General features: G+C 41.0%; 1 protein-coding gene across 8 annotated transcripts in view; it reads right to left on the bottom strand.

Moving 5' to 3' along the window:
* Positions 1–22,089, bottom strand: part of Kif1b (kinesin family member 1B) — a 129,614-nt gene that overhangs the window by 38,201 nt on the left and 69,324 nt on the right. For 6 of the 8 annotated variants that reach the window (XM_005079304.4, XM_013119982.3, XM_013119981.3 and 3 more), the window contains 5 exons: positions 10,572–10,668; positions 9,612–9,760; positions 8,048–8,226; positions 6,989–7,126; positions 5,306–5,554 (listed from right to left, as the gene is read on the bottom strand). In XM_005079304.4, the coding sequence (XP_005079361.1) occupies positions 5,306–5,554; positions 6,989–7,126; positions 8,048–8,226; positions 9,612–9,760; positions 10,572–10,668 (812 nt within the window). Of the gene's footprint in view, positions 1–5,305; positions 5,555–6,988; positions 7,127–8,047; positions 8,227–9,611; positions 9,761–10,571; positions 10,669–16,849; positions 21,712–22,089 lie in introns of those variants that run through there. The other 2 variants (XM_013119984.3, XM_005079306.4) reach the window with 2 other exon arrangements.

Raw genomic sequence — 22,089 nt, 5'->3', positions numbered from 1 at the left:
TTGGAAGTAGATGTTCAAGGGCTGTGATTTCTGTAGAGGAAAGGAGTGCACTGAAGAGCTTCATCTCCAGAGGTTAGGATGGACCAAGAGATCTGGCTTCTTACCATACATAAAACAGAAACCAAGAGATTAAAAAAAGGCAGGGAAATGTGACTGAAATACAGTTACTAGTTCTAAGTGGACTTTACATCATGGCATCATGAGTCTTTGTTTTACTTAGAGGACTATTTAAAAAGTGAGACAGAGAGGCTGTGTAACCAAGAATTTCTGAATAGTGAGCTTGCAGGAGAATGGGTATTAAGAGAAAGGCTAAGGGAGAGGACCCAACCAGACCCTATGGAGCTGGCCTTTGCTGCTCAAAGTCACAAAGGGGAAGCTACAAGTCTCTCCAGCCTCCTCTTCCATTTTCTTTCTTTTGTGGTCCTGGAGGAGAAACTCAGCTTCATATTGACTACACAAGTCCTCAGCGTTCAACTACAGCCCAGCCCTTCTGAGACAGGGTCTCACTAAATTACTCAGGTTGGCTCTGAACTCACTTTGCAGCCTAGGCAAGCATTAAAAATCTCTGTCCTTCTGCCTCAGCCTTCCAAGCAACTGAGATTATAAGCCAGCACTTAAAATATTTCTAACAAACGAGGCAAGTCTTGTCATGTTTGTGCTTTTAAAAGGCTCCTTATTTTGTAGATATTTTTATTTAAAGTGCTCTCACTAGACTATGTGTGTGTTGCAGGTGAGGGGATGGCATGTTCCCAGAGTGTGGGGGATGAAGGACAACTGTGGAGGAGTCTGCTCTCTTTCCACCACGTGGGTTCCAGGATCAAGGTCAGGTAGTCAGGCTTGTGGTAAGTGCCTTTGCCCACCGAGCCAGCTCACCTGCCCCTGTTCATTTTTTGTAAAGGAATTAAAACTGGTAATCACAAATTAAGAGCACTCATTCCAATGATTAGAAAGAAAAGTGGAATCTAGTTCCTACTGTTACTCCTGTCTTCTCACTTGGTATAAGCTGATCTTTGTACATAAAAGACAAAGAGTAAACATTACACCAGGAAACTAAACATAACTAAACCTGATGCAAAGGACTGTTTGCTGCATTTCCCAAACTGGCATTTACATTGCAAAGAGAGAAGAATGAAGGAATGGACAACTTCAACTCAAAACAATAAAAGAGATTATGAAAATAGGTAAAATGTATTACATTAATAACATTTATGAACATAAATGAAGTACAAATGAAAAGCAAACAAAATAACTTCAAACGAACAGGAAATTGTATCATGATGTCTAATTTCCCTTTCAGTCTGCTACAAAGCAAGAGAGGGAATATTAACACAGAGGATTAAACTTTGTTGAAGAGAAACTTATACATGAAAATGTAATCTAAAGAAGACTGATTGCCAGTAGGATCAAATACCACTACCATGACTGAGTTTTAAAACCTAAGAATTTGGCATATAGAAACCAAATTTCACTCCCAGAGACAGCACACACATAGATTGCACTCCTGCCTCAATGCCATTCTAGTTGGACCTGCCCACTTTCCATGTCTGGACCAATAAGAGCCATCACATGTCTCTTCCTGTAGTCCTCTCTGCACGTATCCTCCATCCCATGCTTGGGTTTCACATCCTTAGGTCTTATTGTAAATGCAGGACAGGTCCTCACAACAGTATATGACTCGAGTGACACACACAACCCTCTCATGGTGGCTATGATTTGCATTTATGTGATCAGTGTCTTCATCATTCACCAGACTATAAGACTGTGAGGACAGTTGGGTTTACTCAACTATCTGCAGAGGCCTGGCTTACAGTGAATGCACTCAATACAGATAAGTGAATGTCCATGTATGTTAGAACCCAGAAATGTGACCCACCCTTTGTCTTTACATAGAAGTGAAAAACTTTTCAGAAAAAATGGGTCATACAAGGGCATAAAAGCAAGCCATCTAACTTTACACTAGTTTGACTTATGCAAACTTAAGATGGAGATTGACTATATAGAACACTTAGAGATTCTTACCGTTATTTAATTTTACTATGTTAACTATAATTATTAGGAAAAAATATAAACCACTCTAGTGCATGTGTTCTTTAGGAAACTGAGCATGGTATTCAGTACCTTGACAAGTTAGGCAGACACTGTACTGCTAAGCAGTGTCACCAGCCCAAGAACTACTAGTTTTTAAAAACATATATTCACAGGCATATCATCATAAAGTAATGCTGTATTTGCACATGAAAGGTAACAATTCCTTCTGTCCATGCAAAGGCTTTTCTAAACATAGAGCACTGAAGGCATCATTGTATGCTTCCATTTTTAGGAAAGAGTCTATGGCGAGGCAGAGGCATTGTCTCTGTGACACATGGATCCACTGACTAGACAGCTCTCTGTTGTGTTACCAGAGTATAGCCTTCAGCCCAGTGCTGTATAAAGGTGCGCCTCAGGAGCTTCTAAACTAGAATTTCATGGTTGACTCTGTACTGAATGTCCTTATACTTTGACCTAGCAGACTGAAGGAGAACAGGAATGAGAGGGGGAGAAGATGTAGAAGACACATTAGCAGAAAACAACGTGAAGTTACATGTAAGAGAAACTATTTGTCAACATAAAGAAAATCATGGTGATGAAGAAGGATGTCAGGTTAGGTACCTGAGAAAGGTCACAGAATAACCATCTTTGCCCCCTTTAGCCCAGAAGACTAACATATAGTTTACATTTCATCCCAAGTTATAATGATGGTTTTTAACACCCCAACATGCCATAAGAGAATAGCTAAAGGGACAAGCTCTTTTACTATTGATACAAAGATTCACCAGAGGCAGCCATAGCCAAGAAACAAACCTACAAATGGAATTCAAAGGAAACATGCAAATTTTACAAGTGAGTTGTATTTATAATAAAGTACCAATAGAGAAATCTAACTCTGCACATTATAAAACAGGAAAGGAGTTATAACTCTGACATGTCCTGTCACCACTACAGAACTGGATGATATTGCTCTTTTGGACAAATGTGGCTGAGGGCAAAACTGGAGAGCTATTCTTCACTTTACAGACAGCTATGACTTCACCTTTTCTTTTTGTTTGGTGATAGGATTTGAACCCAGAGAAATCATCACTGAGTTCTCCCAGCTCATCCCAACACCTCAGTCCCCTTCTTATGAGGCAATGTTAGTTCTAGAACCCAGAAATCCAAACTAATGAAAACATCAATCCTGAGTGTAGCTCCACAAATACTCTAGATGAATATAAAATCAATGCAGAGTTGACTGCATTATATTTATTCTTATATATAGTATGACAAAGGAATAAAACTAGAAAAAAAAGCACCTATCTTTCTTAACCCAGTAAGGATTCTGACTTAACTCTTTCATAAAACTGTCTCAAGATACAAATACTGCTAAGCAGAAGTCTTTTTTTTTTTCCTTTTTCTTTTGGAGACAGGGTCTCACTATATAGGCCTGTCTCTCCTTGAACTCACTATGTAGATCAGGTTGGCCTTGATCTCAGAGACCTGCCCGCCTCTGCCGTGTATCACTATGCCTGGCTCCTAAGCAGAAGTCTTAATGGCTATATTCATTTTGCTAGCATGGATAATGGAATATAAAAGATGAAGGGATTTTTTTTAAGGCTTCTTTTTTTTCTAACTCATTTAAGCTGCTTGTCCTAAGTTAGTGACAGAGATCCTCAGGACTCACGGTGCCTGCCTATCCAGACCACTCTGTCAGTGTTCTCTTCAGCAGGCATGTAAGATGAAGTTACTCCTCATAGAGTGTGTTGTAGAACATGGCAGATATAGGCGCTGTAGACAGTGACTAAGCTAATGATCAAAATCTGGTTCTATGGCCAATCTTCTTAGACTAGAGCAGAAATGTACTGAAAAATAAATAAAGCACTCTTTATGCACTACATGCTTTTCTCATTTTAATATAAAATGGCATTTCTAGAATTCTAACACTAGCAATACACACGGCTATAAAAATTTCATCACATTTGTTCAAAGAGAATAAGTATGTAAAACTCAAAACCTGCCATATTAATTTAGGCTTCACTTCTGAGAGAAAGCTTTTCTTTCTGCTCTTACCATTATCTGTTATAAGTTCCTACTAGGGGTCCAATACCACATGACAACTAAGTCTTAACACTGTCTCTACTGTGTCAGGAGACAAGTAACTAGTGCTTACCCACTGAACAGTGGTAGATTAATGTGTCACTAACCTTAAATTATTTTGTTTGTGTTTTTGTCTTTTCTAGACAGGGTTTCTTTGTGTAGATTTGGCTGTCCAGGAACTAGCTCTGTAGACCAGGCCAGCCTTGAACTCACAGAGATCTTTCTGTCTCTGCCTCCCAAGTGCTGGTATTAAAGGCATACACTATTACCGCCAGGATTTGTTTCCATTTTTTGAGACAGGGTCTCATGTGTCCAAAGTTAGCTTCAAATTCTTTATGTAGCCAAGTATAACCCTGAACTCTAATCTTCCTGCCTCCACCCCCAATTTCTGGGATTGTAGGCATGTACTACCATACCCAGCTTAAAGCAATAAGCATTCAACTATCAAAATTACTTCATTCTGAAGAGTGGATGTGGACAACAGAAATATGGGAACCTATGCATCTCTGACAGGGATATGCACACCAAGAGCCAGAGACGATGACTCAGCTTGGGATCTCAAGGCAAAACAGTTTCATTTACTACAAACAAATACTGATGATGGTGACAATGGATAACTTTCTAAGATTCATGACCACAAACCCTATAAGTTATTTCTGGCAGAAGCCCAAGACCTCAGATAGGTTCAGAAACCAGACACAAGACAGCCATTGTTGACAAAGGAGAGCTGGGCACTCCTGATTCTTTAACAGGACCAAGTCCTCTGTAGTCCTCTTATTTGTGAAGTGCCACAGATTCTTTAGTGTAACCTCAGGCTTTCTCTGTTCCTGCTCATTTTATCCCCCTATGCTCCATTCACCACATTCCTTTAGAGATGAAGCATCTAGACCACAGTAACATTTGCTGAACCCATTACATCTGAGTCTTAATAGTGGGCAATTTTGGTCAAGCAGTCCTCCAGGTAGTCTTAATTAGATGCTGTATAGTGTACTAAGTAGAGCATGCCTCACAAACAATGCCTGTGCTTATTGTCTGGTCACACTGGTCTCCACAGACCTCTAAATGCTGGAAGACTCAGGAAGGACTGAGTATTCATGAAGCAAGTGGCTAAAGCAAGATTATCCAAAATTGCACAAAGAGATGTTTAGAACAAGAGCTGGTCCCTTTTTGCCGTTCTCACAAGGACCTCACCAACCTTCCTACTAAAATGAACCAAGGGGATCGGTCGTAAAATGGGTCATGCCCATCACTGAAGAGATCTGATCCCTCTTCCGTCCCTGCGTCAGAGCCGGTGTCATCCACGAATGCCTCATCATCAAAATCCTCCATGTCATCCTGCTGCTCGTCAGCCAGTTCAGTGATGTCGGAATCGGCCGTGGAAAAAGTGGGGGAGGGTGTGCGGTCGGCAAGACGCTCATTCACACAGCCGTGGAAAATGGGGGAGCTAGACACCAGGTAAGACGCCGATTGACACAGGCAGGGAGAGAGGAATAGTTGGTTAAACGGGATGCTCAGGTGCCAACAGGACAGAATGCACACGGTAAAAGCAAACAGAAAAGCAAAGGGGAAAGGGAGCTTAGCCTGCATAGCTCAGGTGAAGGGAGCGGGGCAGGCTGAAAACTCTGGAAGGACAGCGCCTCAGAACAAGAAGAGCAAGAGCACCCATGAGTAGAGCGTCTCAGGTCAGGGTTACAGCACAAAATGTCCAAGTTCTCCAGTTCACACAAAAGATCAGCATCTTGTCCCCCAGAGCCACTCATAAGAGAGACAGTAAGGCTTTAAGTGAAGTGAATTTTCTTGTCAGCTCAGCTCGGAGCAGAATACCAAACAGATGAAACTGCACCAAAGCAGCACATGCTTGAGGGAGGCGTGTCTGGCCAGTTCACCTCTGCAAAGCCTAGTCTACTATCAGAGTGGAATGGGAAAGGGTACGTCAACAGAACACTGTACCTCAGTAACTCCTTTTCAGTCTGTTCCTTTACGTACCATCACGGGGCATTAAAGAGTAACTCAAAATTCACGGGGGCTGGAGATCTGGCTCGGGGGTGAACAGCACTGGCTGCTCTTGTAGAGAACCCAGGTTTGGTTCCCAGCACTCACACAGTAGCTCACAACCATTTGTAAGTCCAGTTCCAGGGGATCCAAAGCTCTCTTTTGGCCTGGGTGGGCATCAGGCATGCATATGGTACACAGACACACATGCAGGCAAAATACCCATACACATAAAAAATAAAACTTTAAAAAAATTTACATTTCCTGCTTTTACGTCTCTAAACCGCTTGAGAACTAAACTCTAAATAAACTCGCCAAGGCACTTTTGTTTTCATAAAATATTGAGAGTGATATACTCATAAAAGAAAATGAAGAGGCCTACCATGATGTGCAATTAACTTGTCCTGGGTAATGACCAAAGTAAGACAAACTTCTTCAAGAAAAAAAAATTGAGGACCAACCAGATTATGGAGCAACCATAGTCTGAATAACATACACTGTGACTTCTACTTAAACTGTATGGAATTTAGACAAGTTTTCTTTTTCTTCGCAGTCTACCTTGATCAATTACAAAATGTTTTGTAAAGTTGAACATCCAGGATGGCTGTCAAATACTTTGGCTAAAAGTCTGACAAAGCAATAAGCATACTGTGAAGAAAATATATTAAATAATACAGTGGTTCTGAGTCGCTTAGAGAGGAGGTGGCTTTTTGGTTTGTCTTTTTCTTCTAGTGCTGAGAATTGAACCTGGGACATCCTAGGCTGAGCTACAACCCCTGCCTGAGGAGTTTTTATGTACTCCCTTTCCCCGCTATACTTTCTACCAACATTTTAAAAAGTCAAAGTACTTGCTATTATTTTTTAAGACAACAAAATCCTTACATACCTTCCCACAAGTTTGAACCAGTGGAACCGATCGTAGAATGGGTCACTGCCGGTCATGGTCGTTTCGCTTTCATCTTGGGCACTGGAAGCCATTTCACCTGCCCTGTCATACATCTCCCGCATTAAATCCAGTCTCTGCCTATTCAACAAATATGGGGCACACTGAGTTAGGACCATGAGGCTGCATTAAAACACCGCTATGGAAACTTCTTGCATAGAAGACATTTGTAAGAAGTCGCCCCTATCATTTAATACTATTAAAGACAGGCACAGCCAAAAGCACAGAAATCAAGATGCTCAGTATCCAAAATGTGTGAATACAGAGAGAAGTCACCAAAAGTAAAAAATGAACTACCCAGTCAGATGTTTTCAGAAGCGTCTCTGTGTGTGTGTGTGTGTGTGTGTGTGTGTGTGTGTGTGTGTGTGTGTGAGAGAGAGAGAGAGAGAGAGAGAGAGAGAGAGAGAGAGAGAGAGAGAGAGAGAGAGAGAGACATGGAAGAAATGTACTTCAGTGGTGTTTGGCATCTCAAATATAACTAGATAGTGGGAATTACTTTGTCATACTACATGTAAAAGAAATGAGATGGTCACTCCCTTGTTTATTAAAGATTACCATGAGGCCCAGCACTAAAGTAATAGAAATAATTGCAAGATCTAAGATAGAAATAGAGAACTGGCTCATTTAAAAATTTAAGAGGGCTTATGAAAGTAAATTTTAAAATCAACAAATGACAAAGTTGTCCGAGAAATGAGTTTCATTGATTTGAGAAAAAATGGATGGATGATAATACTGTTGATGGTCACAGCACTTAGAAGCCACAGAAAAGAAACTGACATCATCTTCAGAAAGAAGTGAGGGAACCCACTTAAGCAATTTACTTTTTGTTTATTTTCTCAAGACAGGGTTTCTCTATATAGTCTTGGCTGTCCTGGAACTAGCTCTATAGACCAGGTTAGCCTCAAACTCAGAGATCTACCTGCCTCTGCCCCTGAGTGCTGGGATTAAAGGTGTGCACCACCATACCTAGCTATTTTCTTTTTAAAAATAGTATTTTCCTACTTGAGTTTATCCAAAGACCAGTAATGCGTTGCTCCATTCTTCAGGTCCTGGACTTCCACGGCCACCACTGTACGAGGGAAAGGTCTGTCCTCGTGAGCTTTTTCCATCTCCGTGGGAAGTAATTCAGGAGGCAAAGGGGAGTACAGCGTGTCAGTCAGCAGAACAAACTGAAACTGCACCTGTGAGAGGGTAAGATGGACGAGTGTGCACATCACTGTCTCGGTAGGTAAGATTCAGAGATAAGCTACAGAGCAAGAGGTCAAATACAGAGCATATATCTAATAAATAGCTGTGGCTAGCTGACAAACTGGCCCCTACATTTTATAGTACATTTTATAGTCAGGGAACAATCTTTATTTTAAACTAATGTATTAACAAACTTTGTTTTCCTGGAGTGGTGATTTTTTTCCCCACAAACTAAAACATCAGTAAATACATTTTAGTGGGAGAATGAAGACTCCTGTGAAACATACACAAGAGACCAGAAGGAGGACACAGTCATTTGCTAATGAGAGAAAATGCAAACACAACTTTTTATTTAAAGCAGAGGATAACTATTAATCTTAAAAGTGTTTGCTACGTAGTAAATACTGTGACTGTATCATATCATTTACATCTTGCTATACCGCCTTGTATTTTTACCAACAAATACTAATTAAACAACAGGTATGACAATAAGAAAAGATACAGTTGCTGACTTTAGTGACTCAATGAAGAGAATGGTCAATAACTAATTCCAAAGTGTTTCTGACATCCTGACACCTACCTGAGTTCACAGATGTAAAACACTCCCGTAGGAGAAGATAATGAACTTCCTGGTCATACAGTCTGTGTTTGTTCCTACTATACAATACAGCCCCCAGCTCCTGAGTTGTGAGGCACACAGAATCAAAGTTTCCATGTGGCAATTTAGTAACAATTTGGATGCTGGAGGGCTCCGTGGTAGAGTGCTTCCTAGGAAGCACAAGGTCTTGTGTCCAGGCACCAGCAGCAGTTTAGGTCTTTTGGCATGCCTAGGCCCTGCTAGTAGTGTTCTGTATGCACCCATGCTCCCTCATCTCTTATCTCCCTTGGTGGCAGGTTCTGCTGCCAACCCAAGTTTGTAGATGAGGCAACAGAGTTATGGAACTATCAGGTCAACTCAACTGCTGCTGGATTAAACTCTGGCTGTCTGAGTGGGGAACACATATACTCGTCTGCTAATCAGTGCCTCTCAGGACTCTCAGAAGAGGAGCAAATTGGTGATGAAGGGGATAAAGATCTCAGAGATACAAACTAAGGTGGAGAACTAAAAATCAAATTTTTCTCCCTAGAAGTCCAACAGAAGCATTTATCCATTAACAGATTTACCCAGCTCTCATTTAAAATACTCAAGATTTGTAGAATGAGCCAGGAAACAACTACTGTAAATTTTTGATTACTACCTGTGTTGTGCTAGCACATAAATGAAATAGAGCTGCTGTCCCGTGGCACAGAACAGTTGAGTCCCCCAAGTGAAAGGTTCATTTAAGGCCATTCATTTAATTTAAGTGGACCCACTCTGCCTCCAGATCACCCTCCATACCTGCTTTTTCAGCTCCACACTGATGGCATTGGCTTCCTTCAGGTACACTGCATTGCCCCAGAGTAAGTCCCTTAACGAAGTAAACTGGTGAGACTTCCATTTCCGGAAGGCCCACTGGGCCAACTCGAACTCATGCTGTGTCCAAGGAGCTGAAAGAGCAGAGGAAGCAGACATAACAGTGACTTGATAACCGTGAGGACCTCATCCCTCCTCAACAGTGTATGCACTTCAGAAAAACCTAAAAGCAAAGAACACGGTTGCTTGGTTTGTTTGAGACAGAGTCTCATGCAGTCCAGGCTGGCTTCAAATCTGCCATGTAGTCAAGAGAGGCCTTGAACTCCTCATCCTCCTGTTCAACCTCCCAAGTGTTGGGATCACACATACCCCTCTTATTAAAAAAAACCCATGGGGGGGGTTGGTGGCACACGCCTTTAATCCCAGCACTAGGGAGGCAGAGGCAGGAGGATTTCTGTGAGTTCAAGGCCAGCCTGGTCTACAGAGTGAGTTCCAGGACACCCTACAAAACAATATAGAGAAACCCTGTCTCAGAAACTCCCCCCCAAAACAAACAAAAACAAAAAACCCAAAAAACAAAAAAAACCCACCACATTTTATTATAATAATTTATTGTAAATTTTCCATTTCAGTTATTTATTTATTGGGGGAGGGGACATTGCCATAGCTGCATGTAGAGGCTCAGATACAACTTGTTAAGAGTCTCTGGGCCCTGGTCAGTGGTGGCACACACCTTCCTTCCTAGCACTTGGGAGGCAGAAGCAGCCACCCTATAGAACACAGCCTAGAGTTGCAGCACTGGGCATCTTTTAACAAACTCAGCACAAGGTCAATCAACAGCAGGGCGAGTCTGAGGAACCCAGCTTTGAACCAGGCTAAAGGACTGCTCTGGTAACAAACACTGGTCCAAAAAGACGAGGCAATGTTTCAGGCTGCAGCTCTCACCTTCCTCCTCCTCCTCCTCTTCCTCTTCAGTTGCTTCTGCAGCCAGAGAGCGAGTCTCTACCTGCCTCTGCAAGGCCTGCAGTTTGCTCTCATAGTCCTGAATGAAAAGAAAAGAGATGACATGTAGAGAAGGGAGGAGATAAGAAGGAAAGGAAAAACTGGAAGGAACTTTGTGGGGAACAACAGACAGCACAGGCTAAGGACAAACACAAGAAGGAGGGGTGTGGGGGGACAGTATCTTACACAACAAGGATTCCAGAGAAAGAAAATACCAGGGAAGATTAAAGTCACCAGTCCCTCCTGAAATCCAATCTTCTAACTGTTCAGAAAAGAAGATAATTAAGACTATAGATTTTGAAGCTCCGTGTGATTGAAAATTAAAAGCCCACAGTACTACTGAACTGAAATAGTTGTTATGCAAGAGGAGTTTTATTTTAAATATATACTAGTTTATGAATTAAAATGAGTACAATGCAAATCAGATTTATCATCTAGTTCTCCACCTGATCCATGTGAGTGCTTCTCTCATGTAAGGATTTATTATAATTTTTAAATTATGTATCTGTGTGTGGGACTGTGCCTGTGTGAGTACAGGAGCCTGAAGGGGTCAGAACAGGGTGCTGGGTCCCCAGGAGTCAGAGTTACAGGAAGTTGTGAGCAGGACATGCTCTTAACTCCTGATATCTCTTCAGCCCTGCTCTATGTATTTTCATTACAAGCAGTATTACCTCAAAGGCGGCAAAGTTTATTGGATGATGGGCAAACATTCTTGTTCTTTTTTAAAATTGATTTGTTGTTGTTATTATTATTAATTATTAAACGGGGCCCGAGTTTCAGTTCTAACAAATGATCTCATTAGTCTGATAACTCCAGAAAGCTGTCTTTCCTAAACAATAATTTCTTCTTCTTTAAAGATTTTAGTATACAATCTTCTTACCAAATGACTGAAGATCAACAGATAAACATGTGAAAGGCCTCTTAAATGGAATTATGCCAATCAAATCACACTCCTTGTGTGTATGCATGCACATACATGTTTATGTGTATGCATCCAGGTGTGCACATATATGTAAACGCAAGAGGTTATTATTGGTATCTTCTTTACTGCATTCTTCATTTTTTTTTTTTTTTTTGGTTTTTCGAGACAGGGTTCCTCTGTATTGCTTTGGAGGCTGTCCTGGAACTCACTCTGTAGACCAGGCTGGCCTCGAACTCACAGAGATCCGCCTGCCTCTGCCTCCCGAGTGCTGGGATTAAAGGCGTGCGCCACCAACGCCCAGCCTGCATTCTTCATTTTAAAATCCTATTACTTCCTTTGCTTGCTTGCTTATTTACTTATTCATTTATTGTGGTGTGTGTGCGAGTGTGGGCACATGTGCTGCAGTGAGGTGGAGGTCACATGACAATGTATAGGAACCAGCCCTCTCCTCCTACCGCGTGGGTTCCTGAGATGCAGCTCAGTCAGCTGGCTTGGTACCAGGCATCTTTACCTGCTGATCCATCTCACCAGCCCATAATAAAAGATTTCTAACAAGCCATAACCAACTTAATGTGTAAATGCTGACTGAATCTCAGATTAAAACACACATTCTTCTTTTTTCTTTTTCTTTTTTTTCTGTTTTTGGTTTTTCAAGATAAGATTTCTCTGTGTAGCCCTGGCTGTCTTAGAACTTACTCTGTAGACCAGGCTGCCCTTGAACTCACAGAGATCTGCCTGCCTCTGCCTCCCAAGTGCTGGGTGGTATGCACCACCACCTGGATAAAACATACATTCTTCTAAAATTTGTATTTTTGAGATAAATAACAAGAAATTAGTGATCCGTTTTTTGAGACAGGGTTTTGCTGTATAACAACCCTGGCTGTCCTGGAACTCAATTTGTAGACCACGTTGGCCACAAACTCACAGAAATCCACCTGCCTTTGCCTCTGCCTCCTGAGTGCTAGGTTAAAGGTGTGTACTATAACACCTAGCTAAGAAGAGATTTAAAAAAAAAAAAAAAAGAATATATATTACATGATGCCGAACTAGCATTAAATTTCTTTTATGGTAATCATGTTAATAGAAAAGACTTGACTTTAGGAGATATAAACACAGAAGCATCTAGGAGTCAACCATCATGATGTCTCCAATTTTCAAACTAATCTGAAAAGGTGAATAATCAGGGGTGGTGGTGAGATGGTTCAGGGGTTAATAGCACTTGCTTTCTTCTTGAGGACCTGGGTTCAGTTCCCAGAACCCACAACAGATGGCTCACAACCACCTTGTAACTCCAGGTCTAGGAGATCCAATGCCTTCTGGCAGGTACCAAGATGCACATAAACTCATGAAGGCACATTGTATATACATAAATTTAAAAACTGAATAAATAAATCTTTAAACACTAAAGTTGATTATACCTTTTTTTTTTCAGCTTCTCTGAAGTCTTGAAGTGTGAGCTAGGTAGCCATTAAATATTTTGCTCTTACAGCCTGTTTATAACATGGGATTCTTCCCGCAAAAGGAGATATGTCTGCTGTTTCATCAAAAAACCACCAGGCAGAAAAACCACCAACATTTTATCTTGGGGAATTCTTCAAGAATAATGTGTAAGCTAGTCAAACTACCAGTCAGAGTACAGTCTACGAAGGACTAGGAGTAGACATCAGTGATAGAACACTTGCCTAGCATATCCAAATCCCCATTTGGTTTCATTCCCAACACTCATTTTAAAATGTTACTATTTTGCCAGGTGGTGGTGGCAGAATGCCTTTAGTCCTAGCACTTAGGAGGCAGAGGCAGGAGGATTTCTGTGAGTTCCAGGCCAGCCTGGTCTACAGAGTAAGTTCCAGGATAGGCTCCAAAGCTACAGAGAAACTTTGTCTCAATAATAATAATAATAATAATAATAAGTTACTATCTGCCTTTTTTTTTTTACAGGAAAATGATTTTCAACCCTAGTTCTACATCAACAGTTTTGGATTTCAAAGGTACTTAATGGATCATACATCACCAGGGTACTTTGGATGCAAATGATAGAGTCTCATGACAGACCTAGTCAATCATTAATTCTGGGGATGGAACCATCAACCTATGCTCTCACAAGACTTCCAGGATACTGTGACACTACTGTTGAGAAGGACTGGTCTGAGTCCTGTGTGTACAGATGGCTGGTGAAATGAACACAAAAGATAAGGCCCTTATTTGATTAGCTTACGTTTTCATGGGAGAACCAAGGAAGTGCATAGACAGGATAACCGCAGGTTGTAATTATTAAGATAATGTGAGTTGATAGGCTGCTTGTCTAGAAAACACAAGGCCTTAGATTCAGTCCCTGGCACTGTCTAGACTAGGTATGGTGGTACAAGCCTGCAATGTGTGCACCGGGGAGGTGCAGGCAGGAGGGACACAAGTTCAAGGTCATCTTCAGTGACACAGAAAGTTCAAGGTTAGAATGGGATACATGGGACCCTGTCTCAAAAAGTTGTTTCTTTATTTTGAGACAGGGTCTCACTATGTAGCTCTGGCTGTCCTGGAACTACGTAGACCAAACCAGCCTCAAACTCACCAAGCTCTGTCTGCCTCTGCCTCCCAACAACTGGATTAAAGACGTGTGGCGCAATGCCTGGCTAGGGTGGGATGGGGTAGGAAGAATGGCGCGGAAGCAGGAGGAGATAAGCATGATGGGAAACAAGCTGCTGTCATGAGGACCTGCATCCGAGGAGGAACAAAAGGCCACAGCTACATGCACTGTGATATTGTCAAGACGTGAAATCAGAGGTGGGCAAGTAGCCACAATCTGTAAAACCTTGTAAACACCACCACAGTTCAGGGTAGAGAGTACAATGGAAAGCCCATGAGGCCACTGACAGGAAGCGACTTGGCAATGAATGGCAGGGCTCAAGCAAAGACACAGGCTATTAGGTGAGAGGTAATGATGACACGGTTTGGTATCTCTAAGATGACAATGTAGACAAAACCAAAGTCACTGCCCTGAGTTTTCTGGACAGGCAGTTTTTAACAACAGAATCTTAGCTATAAAAGGACAAGATATAACCAGCAAGCAATCAGGAAGGGAGATATCCACACACCTCACACCTTGTCAATATCAGGAGGAAGAGAACCTCAGATCTATGTCTGGTACCCAGGAACCCGACAATTTTTTTAAGCAACAGTTCAAAGAAAAATTTTAGTCAAATTTTGTAAATGAATGTTCTCCCTGTCTGTTGGATCCCGGGAACTGGGGTTATGGGTGGTTGTGAGCCACCATGTGTATGCTATAAGAGCAACCACAGAGCCATCTTGCCGCCCTCCTACAGCTCCTTTTTTTTTTTTTTTTTTTTTTTTTTTTTTGAGAGCGGGAGAGAGAGAGACAGAGACAGGCCCAGGGGATCTCCCTGTGTCAGTTTTCTCAGTGCTGAGATGACAGGAGTGAGCCACCATGTCCAGCCTATGACATTGTTTCTAAGACCAGAACAGCTCCCCTCTTCTCTTCCCTCTCATCTCCCTCTTGGCACTGCTTGGAGAAACACTCTTTGTCGCCTGAATCAAGTAGCAACTTCCCAACTGGGCCACATGGTTCTGAATTTGCCTGCCTACAAGCTACCTTATATATCAGTGGTTCTCAATCTTCCTAATGCTGTGACTCTTTAATATCATTCCTCAAGTTATGGTGACCCCCAACCATAAAATTACTTCATTGCCATTACATAACTGTAATCCTGTTACCGCTGTGAAGCATAACATAAACATCTCATATTTGGGATATCTGATACGCAGCTCCTGTTGAGAAACCAAGGGGTGGCAACCCTCTGGTTGAGAATCGCTGCTCTATACAGTGACCACTGTGAGCTTTTTGTTTGTTTGTTTGTTTTTTGTTTTTCGAGACAGAGTTTCTCTGTGGCTTTGGAGGCTGTCCTGGAACTCGCTGGCCTCAAACTCACAGAGATCCGCCTGCCTCTGCCTCCCGAGTGCTGGGATTAAAGGCGTGCGCCACCACTGCCTGGTCACAGTGAGCTTTCTTAAACGGTAGATCTAATGAAGGACTCTCCATGTTGACAATGGGTTGGTAGTTTCTCACTCCATGGTCTGGTCCTCATTTCCTCCAGCCTCCTTGGTTTTTGCTCACCACAACAGACTATCCAAGTAATTCACATTCTCCCAAATTGGGTCTCTTCCACTCTGATCCTTCCCTCCCTTGTTCTTTCTATTTTGGAAAATTTCTTGGTTATATTGTGGGACTTGCCCTTGGATTAAAGCTCCTTCCTCCACAAACCTCATCTCTCACTAACCTCTCTGGATGTGACTCGGCACACACAACCATCACTGAGTATGTCATACTGCACTGGAACCACATCTGTGCCCAGGACACTAGGAGTCTTGGAAACTCCACTAGCTTCTCCCAGAGCAGAAAAATACACAGTACTTGAAGGGGAAGGACATGAGACCTGAGCATGTTTCATAAAGCACAGATTTCTTACTAAGAACTCATGAATATCAGTTGCATATATTGTATTCTAACTGATAATCACAACTGTGTTATTTAAAAATCCAACAGGTCCAAATAGTTTTAGTCTTTTAGTGTGTGTTGGTGGTGGCCTGCATGTCTGCGTAAAGGTGTCAGAGCCATTGGAACTTGTGAGCTGCCATGTTGGTGTTGGGAATTAAAGCTGGGTCCTATGAAAGAACAGTCAACTCTCTTAACTGTTGAGCTATCTCTCCAGTCCTTGGCTTGATCCAATTTTTCTTTTTCCTCTGGTTCAAGATTTTAACAAGACTAATGACCCATTAAAAAAATTCTGCTTTGTCCTACTTCATCTTTAACAAACTAACAATAATCTGAGTGGAGAAAAGCAGATCTTAAAGGGGAAAGAAAAGGTACTTATATTTCAAATCGTGACTATATAATGAAAAAAATGGAAAAGTTTAATGTAAGCTGAAATCAAAAAGTATTATTATTCAAATATGAAGAGATTATGTTAAAAGTTGCCATGTAAGACTGAATCACTTGTTCTCTTATCATTTTGTGGCATTAGAGACAGAACCCAGGGCCTTGTGTGATAGGTTAAGTGTTAGCATTAGCATACCACTTAACTACATCCTGTGGCTCCGAATTTTATAAAATAGAAAAGGACATTAAGTGAAAAAGCTTGAAAACAATCAAGTCAATACAAAAATATAAAAAAAGATATTAAGCACACAACTATCTTCCAATGAAAAGGCAGTAAATATGGGTCAGGAGCAGACATCAATTAGCATAGCCTGTTTCAATTCACTCTTCCACATAGAGATAAGTCACACATCAAAGAGCATTCCAACTTTTATTTAATGAGGACTTTATATTTTTAACATTGCAAACTAACTCTCCCTTTCTGGAAAGGGCAAAGTCTTAACACTCAGACAATCTTCAAGCATTGTTTTAAGGAATTGAGAAGAAAACCACAGTTCATCAACAAGAAGATACACAACTTCTTTTTACAGTAATAATAAGAAAAACAACATATTTCACAACCTAAAGTGGACCAAACTAAGTCTACCTAGAGCAGATTTTAAAATATGGGAAAGATGACATCCACGCGACAGTTATGAAAATTGCTCATAATGAATTTTTCTCTAATGATACAGAACACATGCTTGCTTTGCAATGAACCTAAGCCTCCTCACTAAGGCCCACAGACCGCAGGAAGCTTCCTCTCCTCTCAGGCTTCTGTGTAAACCATCAAGGTAAGGCAACAAAGATCAGTAAGGCACCAAGTACAGCAGCTGACCATGGGAAGCCTGTGTAACTTTCCTGTAATCTGATAGCATTTAAAAATTCAGGCATTAATGTGGCAAAGTCAGTGTTTTGTTGTTAGCATCTTATACCTAAAGCACAAAAGGTCACTTCAAGTCACTTCAATGTAATAAACAATTTGCTGTACTAGAAAAATCAGAAACAAGAATAAAGGAAGGCCCTTTGGTTTAAATTTATTAACCAGATTTCCTAACTGTCCATAGAATTACATTCTGGTCTGGAAAACCCAATCCCAGTAATGCCAGATCATAATTTCCCAACACTTTTCCCCATTTCTTGGTACCACCTAGGAATATTTTCATAATACAGTAATGCTTTAATGAAGACAATTTCTCTTTGGTCTTATTTAATTTAAGCTGAGGGAGAAATACCACCATAAAAACAAGTTGAGCCTGGTGACACACACCTCTAACCCCAACAACTGGAGAACCTGAGGGAGGAGGAGGATTCCAAGTTTGAGGCCAACCTGGGCAAATCAATGAGCCTCTGTCCTAACTAAGTAGTAAGGGCCCACAAAAGCATGATGACACTGTGTGCTTGTCCAGTGGATTGATCAGTTTTGTTCAGAGAGTTTTCTAAGGTAAGTACTCTGAGACACATGAAAGGACATCACTAGCAGTCAAACACTGGTTCATTTCTTCCCTGGTCACCTGGAAAATGAGGGCTTCTTTAGGTGTCTGAACACTGCAGTAATATGCGGGTACTTAGACTAGCAGGTGAAGGACAAAGTCAACTCTTTCAACTATCCCTTTGGGCACACCAGCACCCACATCTATACATGATAATGTTACAGAACTCTTCATTCCAACGTCAACAGTGGGAAGGAGTATTTTATCTATAACTAAAAGTCAAACTCTATTAACTTGGACTGTATTTCAAGTTTTTTGCTAGAGTTGGAACCTAAGTAATTACTACTTTTAATTTTAGAAAATGAAATTCTTGACAAAAAAAAACTGAAGTCAGTATAATCATGTGTGAAAAGGAAAGACAACTGTAGATTTACATAGATACAATGAAGTGACTGACTTGAAGTAGCCTATAGAGAGTACATCCAAACCAAATGGCACAGATGGTCATCTCATGAAAGTCAACACACAGCAAGTATCATTTACCCAACTTGAATCTGCCATACAAACTTCTACTGAAGCCTAGAACTGTTCTAGCTATGAAATCAAGTATCTCCCCAAATTTCTTCTTTAAACAAAAAGAGAAAAAGAAAAAAAAATAAGTCAGAAGTGACTTTCTGTGCATTAAGACAACATTTTCTCAGAAGAGAGTAAAGGAAAAAAAAAAGCCCACTACAATGAAAACAGATGTGCTCTAATAAAGCATAGCATCCACACACAAATAAAAAAAAAAATCAGCACATAATCGCAGTCTAGAAGGCCTTCTTGAATGCTATGTTTTTGGCTGCAAGTTCTCACACTGGGGAGACAGATGTTCGGCAGATGATTGGGTGTGACTCAGGAATCTTCAACACTGTCAAGTCTGGTGATCTCTAGCTCTTCTTGCTGACTCTTAGGAAAGCTTCTGACAAGTGCAAGAGATCAAGATGTACATAGACAGCCATTCTTCCATTAAAATCCACTGTTTCTTTTTATTTAAAGAGAATTCTCCATTAAAGCAAATGCAACCACAGCATGGTGAAGTGAGGTATTGATAGTGACTGTTCATCAGGATTTATTTTTCCTTGCTTGAGTATCTGTGAGTACTACTACTGTTGACCAAAGTAGTTTACTATATACATACATACATACATATATGCATGTATGTGTGTATATATTTATGCATATATATATCTCCAGACTAAATCACAGTTAATTTTTATTATCTTATCAGTTATTGGAAAAAGCCAATGAAGAGGTAAGTATCAGCCTTCTTCCCATGTTCCATCTCCTCAACCAGATAATCTTCTTAGGAAGGTGTACACATTGCTCGAAGCACACAAAAATTTTGTTGGTATTTCTGTTGGCATAATTTTAGCAAATACAGCTTTTTGTGTGAAATAGTAAACTTGAAAATGAAAATCAAATAGAAACCCAGAAAGTGCCAATTTAAAGATTTTTAGAGCTATGACAAGTATTATATATACTCTGAAACATTAAAACTACTGAATCAGGGCCCAGCAGTGGTGGCACACACTTTTAATTCCAACACTCAGGAAGCAGATCTCTGTGAGTTTGAGGACAGCCTGGTCTACAGAGAGAATTAAAGGGCAGCCAGGGCTACACAGAAACCCTGTCTGGGGGTGGGGGAAGGTACTGAATCAGTTCCTTAAAAATATGGACTAAGATGATGCTGTGTAACATGCAAGGCTGTGTAGGACAAAATATGTCTGAAGATCTTGGGTTTGAGCTTATAAAAATGCCAACTATATTTAATGAAAGGAACAGACATCAAGGTGAAATCTAAGGCTGTGTCCACACAGCTGCATGTAATTTTTAAGCCAGTTTCTAATGTTTATGGGGAATGAGTCACTTATTCTATATATCAGATTCCTCTTATGAGTTTGTTTACATATACCAAGTAGCAGGTCTTTTGGGATATCAAAACAATTTCTAAGTACTATAAAAAAATAACGAAACTTACACCAAAACAAGACAAACCAGTGTAAGTGCATTAATAATCTAGGCACCATGGAGGGAAGTGTAAGAGAAATACAGGGCCTAGATGTTTTATACCAAATTCTAGAACCTGCCCACTGATGATACACAAGCAATGTGGAGGTGACTAGACGTTTACCAGTGTTTTACATTTTTGCAATAAAAACCAGTTAGTATTTGGAAGAACACAACATTAAAGTCATAATGCACCAACACAATCCATGAGCTAACATTAACACTGTGTTTGCTTTGCTACAATTTCAAGCTTGTCCAGTAATTTACTTATACTGTGGTTTCTCGACCAGCTTTGAGATTGGGTGCTGAGAATTGTCTCCTCATCCTTGGAGGTGTCACAAACTGGCTACAGTGGTTGGGCTTGTCAGTCTGCTTTTGACAGCAACTGGCTGCACTGCCCTCTAGCTGACCTCCAGTGTTATAATTACAGTAAGACTGACGGTGCTGGTGAATATGACGCTTGGCCTGGAAAGTTTGCAGATCAGCGGTGGGGTGACCACTGTGAGAGTTTAATGACTCTGAGGAGGCAGCTGCCTGGCAGCGCATGCTTTTTGGGGGGCCATTATTGAGAGAATTGCTTCTCCAACGTGGCTGAGGCGGTGGTTGTTGACTATTAATATGCTGTTTGCTAACTTGAATGTGATCTTGACTTCTGATACTCTGGGAGCCCCATGCTGACTGGGGGTCTTTAGAAGCTGCTCTACCAACTTTCTCTTGGCTTTCGTCTTTATTTCCTTTTCTTCCTTCCTCATCTTTTGGAATTCTCAGCTCAATAACCTCATCTTCTGTTATAATAATATGTGTCCCAGGACTCCAAGAGTTTCGGTGTTTAGGATTACTCTTAAAGGGAAAGCGGGGCTTCCGGTTCTCAGGAGGGATGAACCTGTGGGGTACATTCTGCCGTCGAAGCTGCTTTGTTATCTCCTGCTGCTGCAGATTCTTAAAACGGATTTGCTCTTGCCTCATCCACCGTAGACGCCCACGTCTAAAAGCCGGATCCCCATTCATCAGCTGGGAAACACGTTCTTCTTTATCAAGTTCTCCGCTTTCTCCTTTATTGACACCATTATCAGAGGTGCTGTTAGCACCAGCACCAAGGGGCTCTTTTGTCTTGTGATTTCCTTGGCTTTTCTGATCCTGAGATCCAATTAATGGCAAGACTTTCTCCATTTTGAGCATCTTATTTCTTAAGACTTTGATCTCTTCATCTTTCATATTATTTTGCTTTTTAACTTCTTGCAAAATATCTTCCAGCTTGTCTATATGAACCTTGAGGTCATCCACATCTGTCCCACCTTTTCCAGTGGCCATCATATCCTCCATCTTCTCATCCCCCACCCCAACAGTGTCCCAGACATCCCTGGCCACTGCTCTCCAAGAGTCACGCTCATTAGGATCTTTCTTCCCATACATGGCACAAAGCTCTTTCATCTTAACAATGGCCAAGGCTTCGATCTCCTGCCGACTGTGCCTAAAATCATTAAGGGCAACCTCATAACAAATCTCTTTAACAGCCTGAATCTTAAGATCTGAGATGGTGACCCACTTGGAGTCTTTACTAAGGCGCCTTCTTTGAGGGATTTGATACATTTTAATTGGTTCTCGTTTCTTCCCACTGCTGGGGAGGCCACACTTTTTAACAATGGTTTGTAACTTGCTGGGAGGTAGCTTTTCTCTCAGAGAAGTAATCAGTTTCCAGCTTTCTTCACAGGACCTCTTGTCAGAATCGTCCCCGCTATCAGAGTCCGCGTCCTTTGGAAAAACAAAATAAAAAATGGCCCCCAAATAACCAAAATTAAAATGTAAAAAAGTTAAATCAAATTGAAGAAAAAGCAAGCAAAATGCCTTAACCAAATTTAAAAAACAAAATACTAAATAAAAATTAAAAAGAAAACAAATTTAAAAAAACAAAAAACAAAAAACAAACCAAAACCTAGATGGGGAAGTCTGCTAAGACTTATGCATATGTAGATTACTATTAATATTAAGATCTATTTGTATTCTTGTTCCAAAATTCCACTTTCTGGGGTAAATGAACCACATTTCTTGGAGGGTTGATATTCTTTCACTCGAGTTATACGAACTAGCGTGAAACAACCCTTCCACCATGCCCAGAAAACAGGCAAAGCC

The sequence above is a fragment of the Mesocricetus auratus genome, unplaced genomic scaffold (assembly GCF_017639785.1).
Source record: "Mesocricetus auratus isolate SY011 unplaced genomic scaffold, BCM_Maur_2.0 Super-Scaffold_100042, whole genome shotgun sequence".
NCBI lineage: Eukaryota > Metazoa > Chordata > Mammalia > Rodentia > Cricetidae > Mesocricetus > Mesocricetus auratus.
The sequence above is the reverse complement of the archived record's forward strand: the minus strand, read 5'-3'. Positions and strand labels throughout refer to the sequence as shown.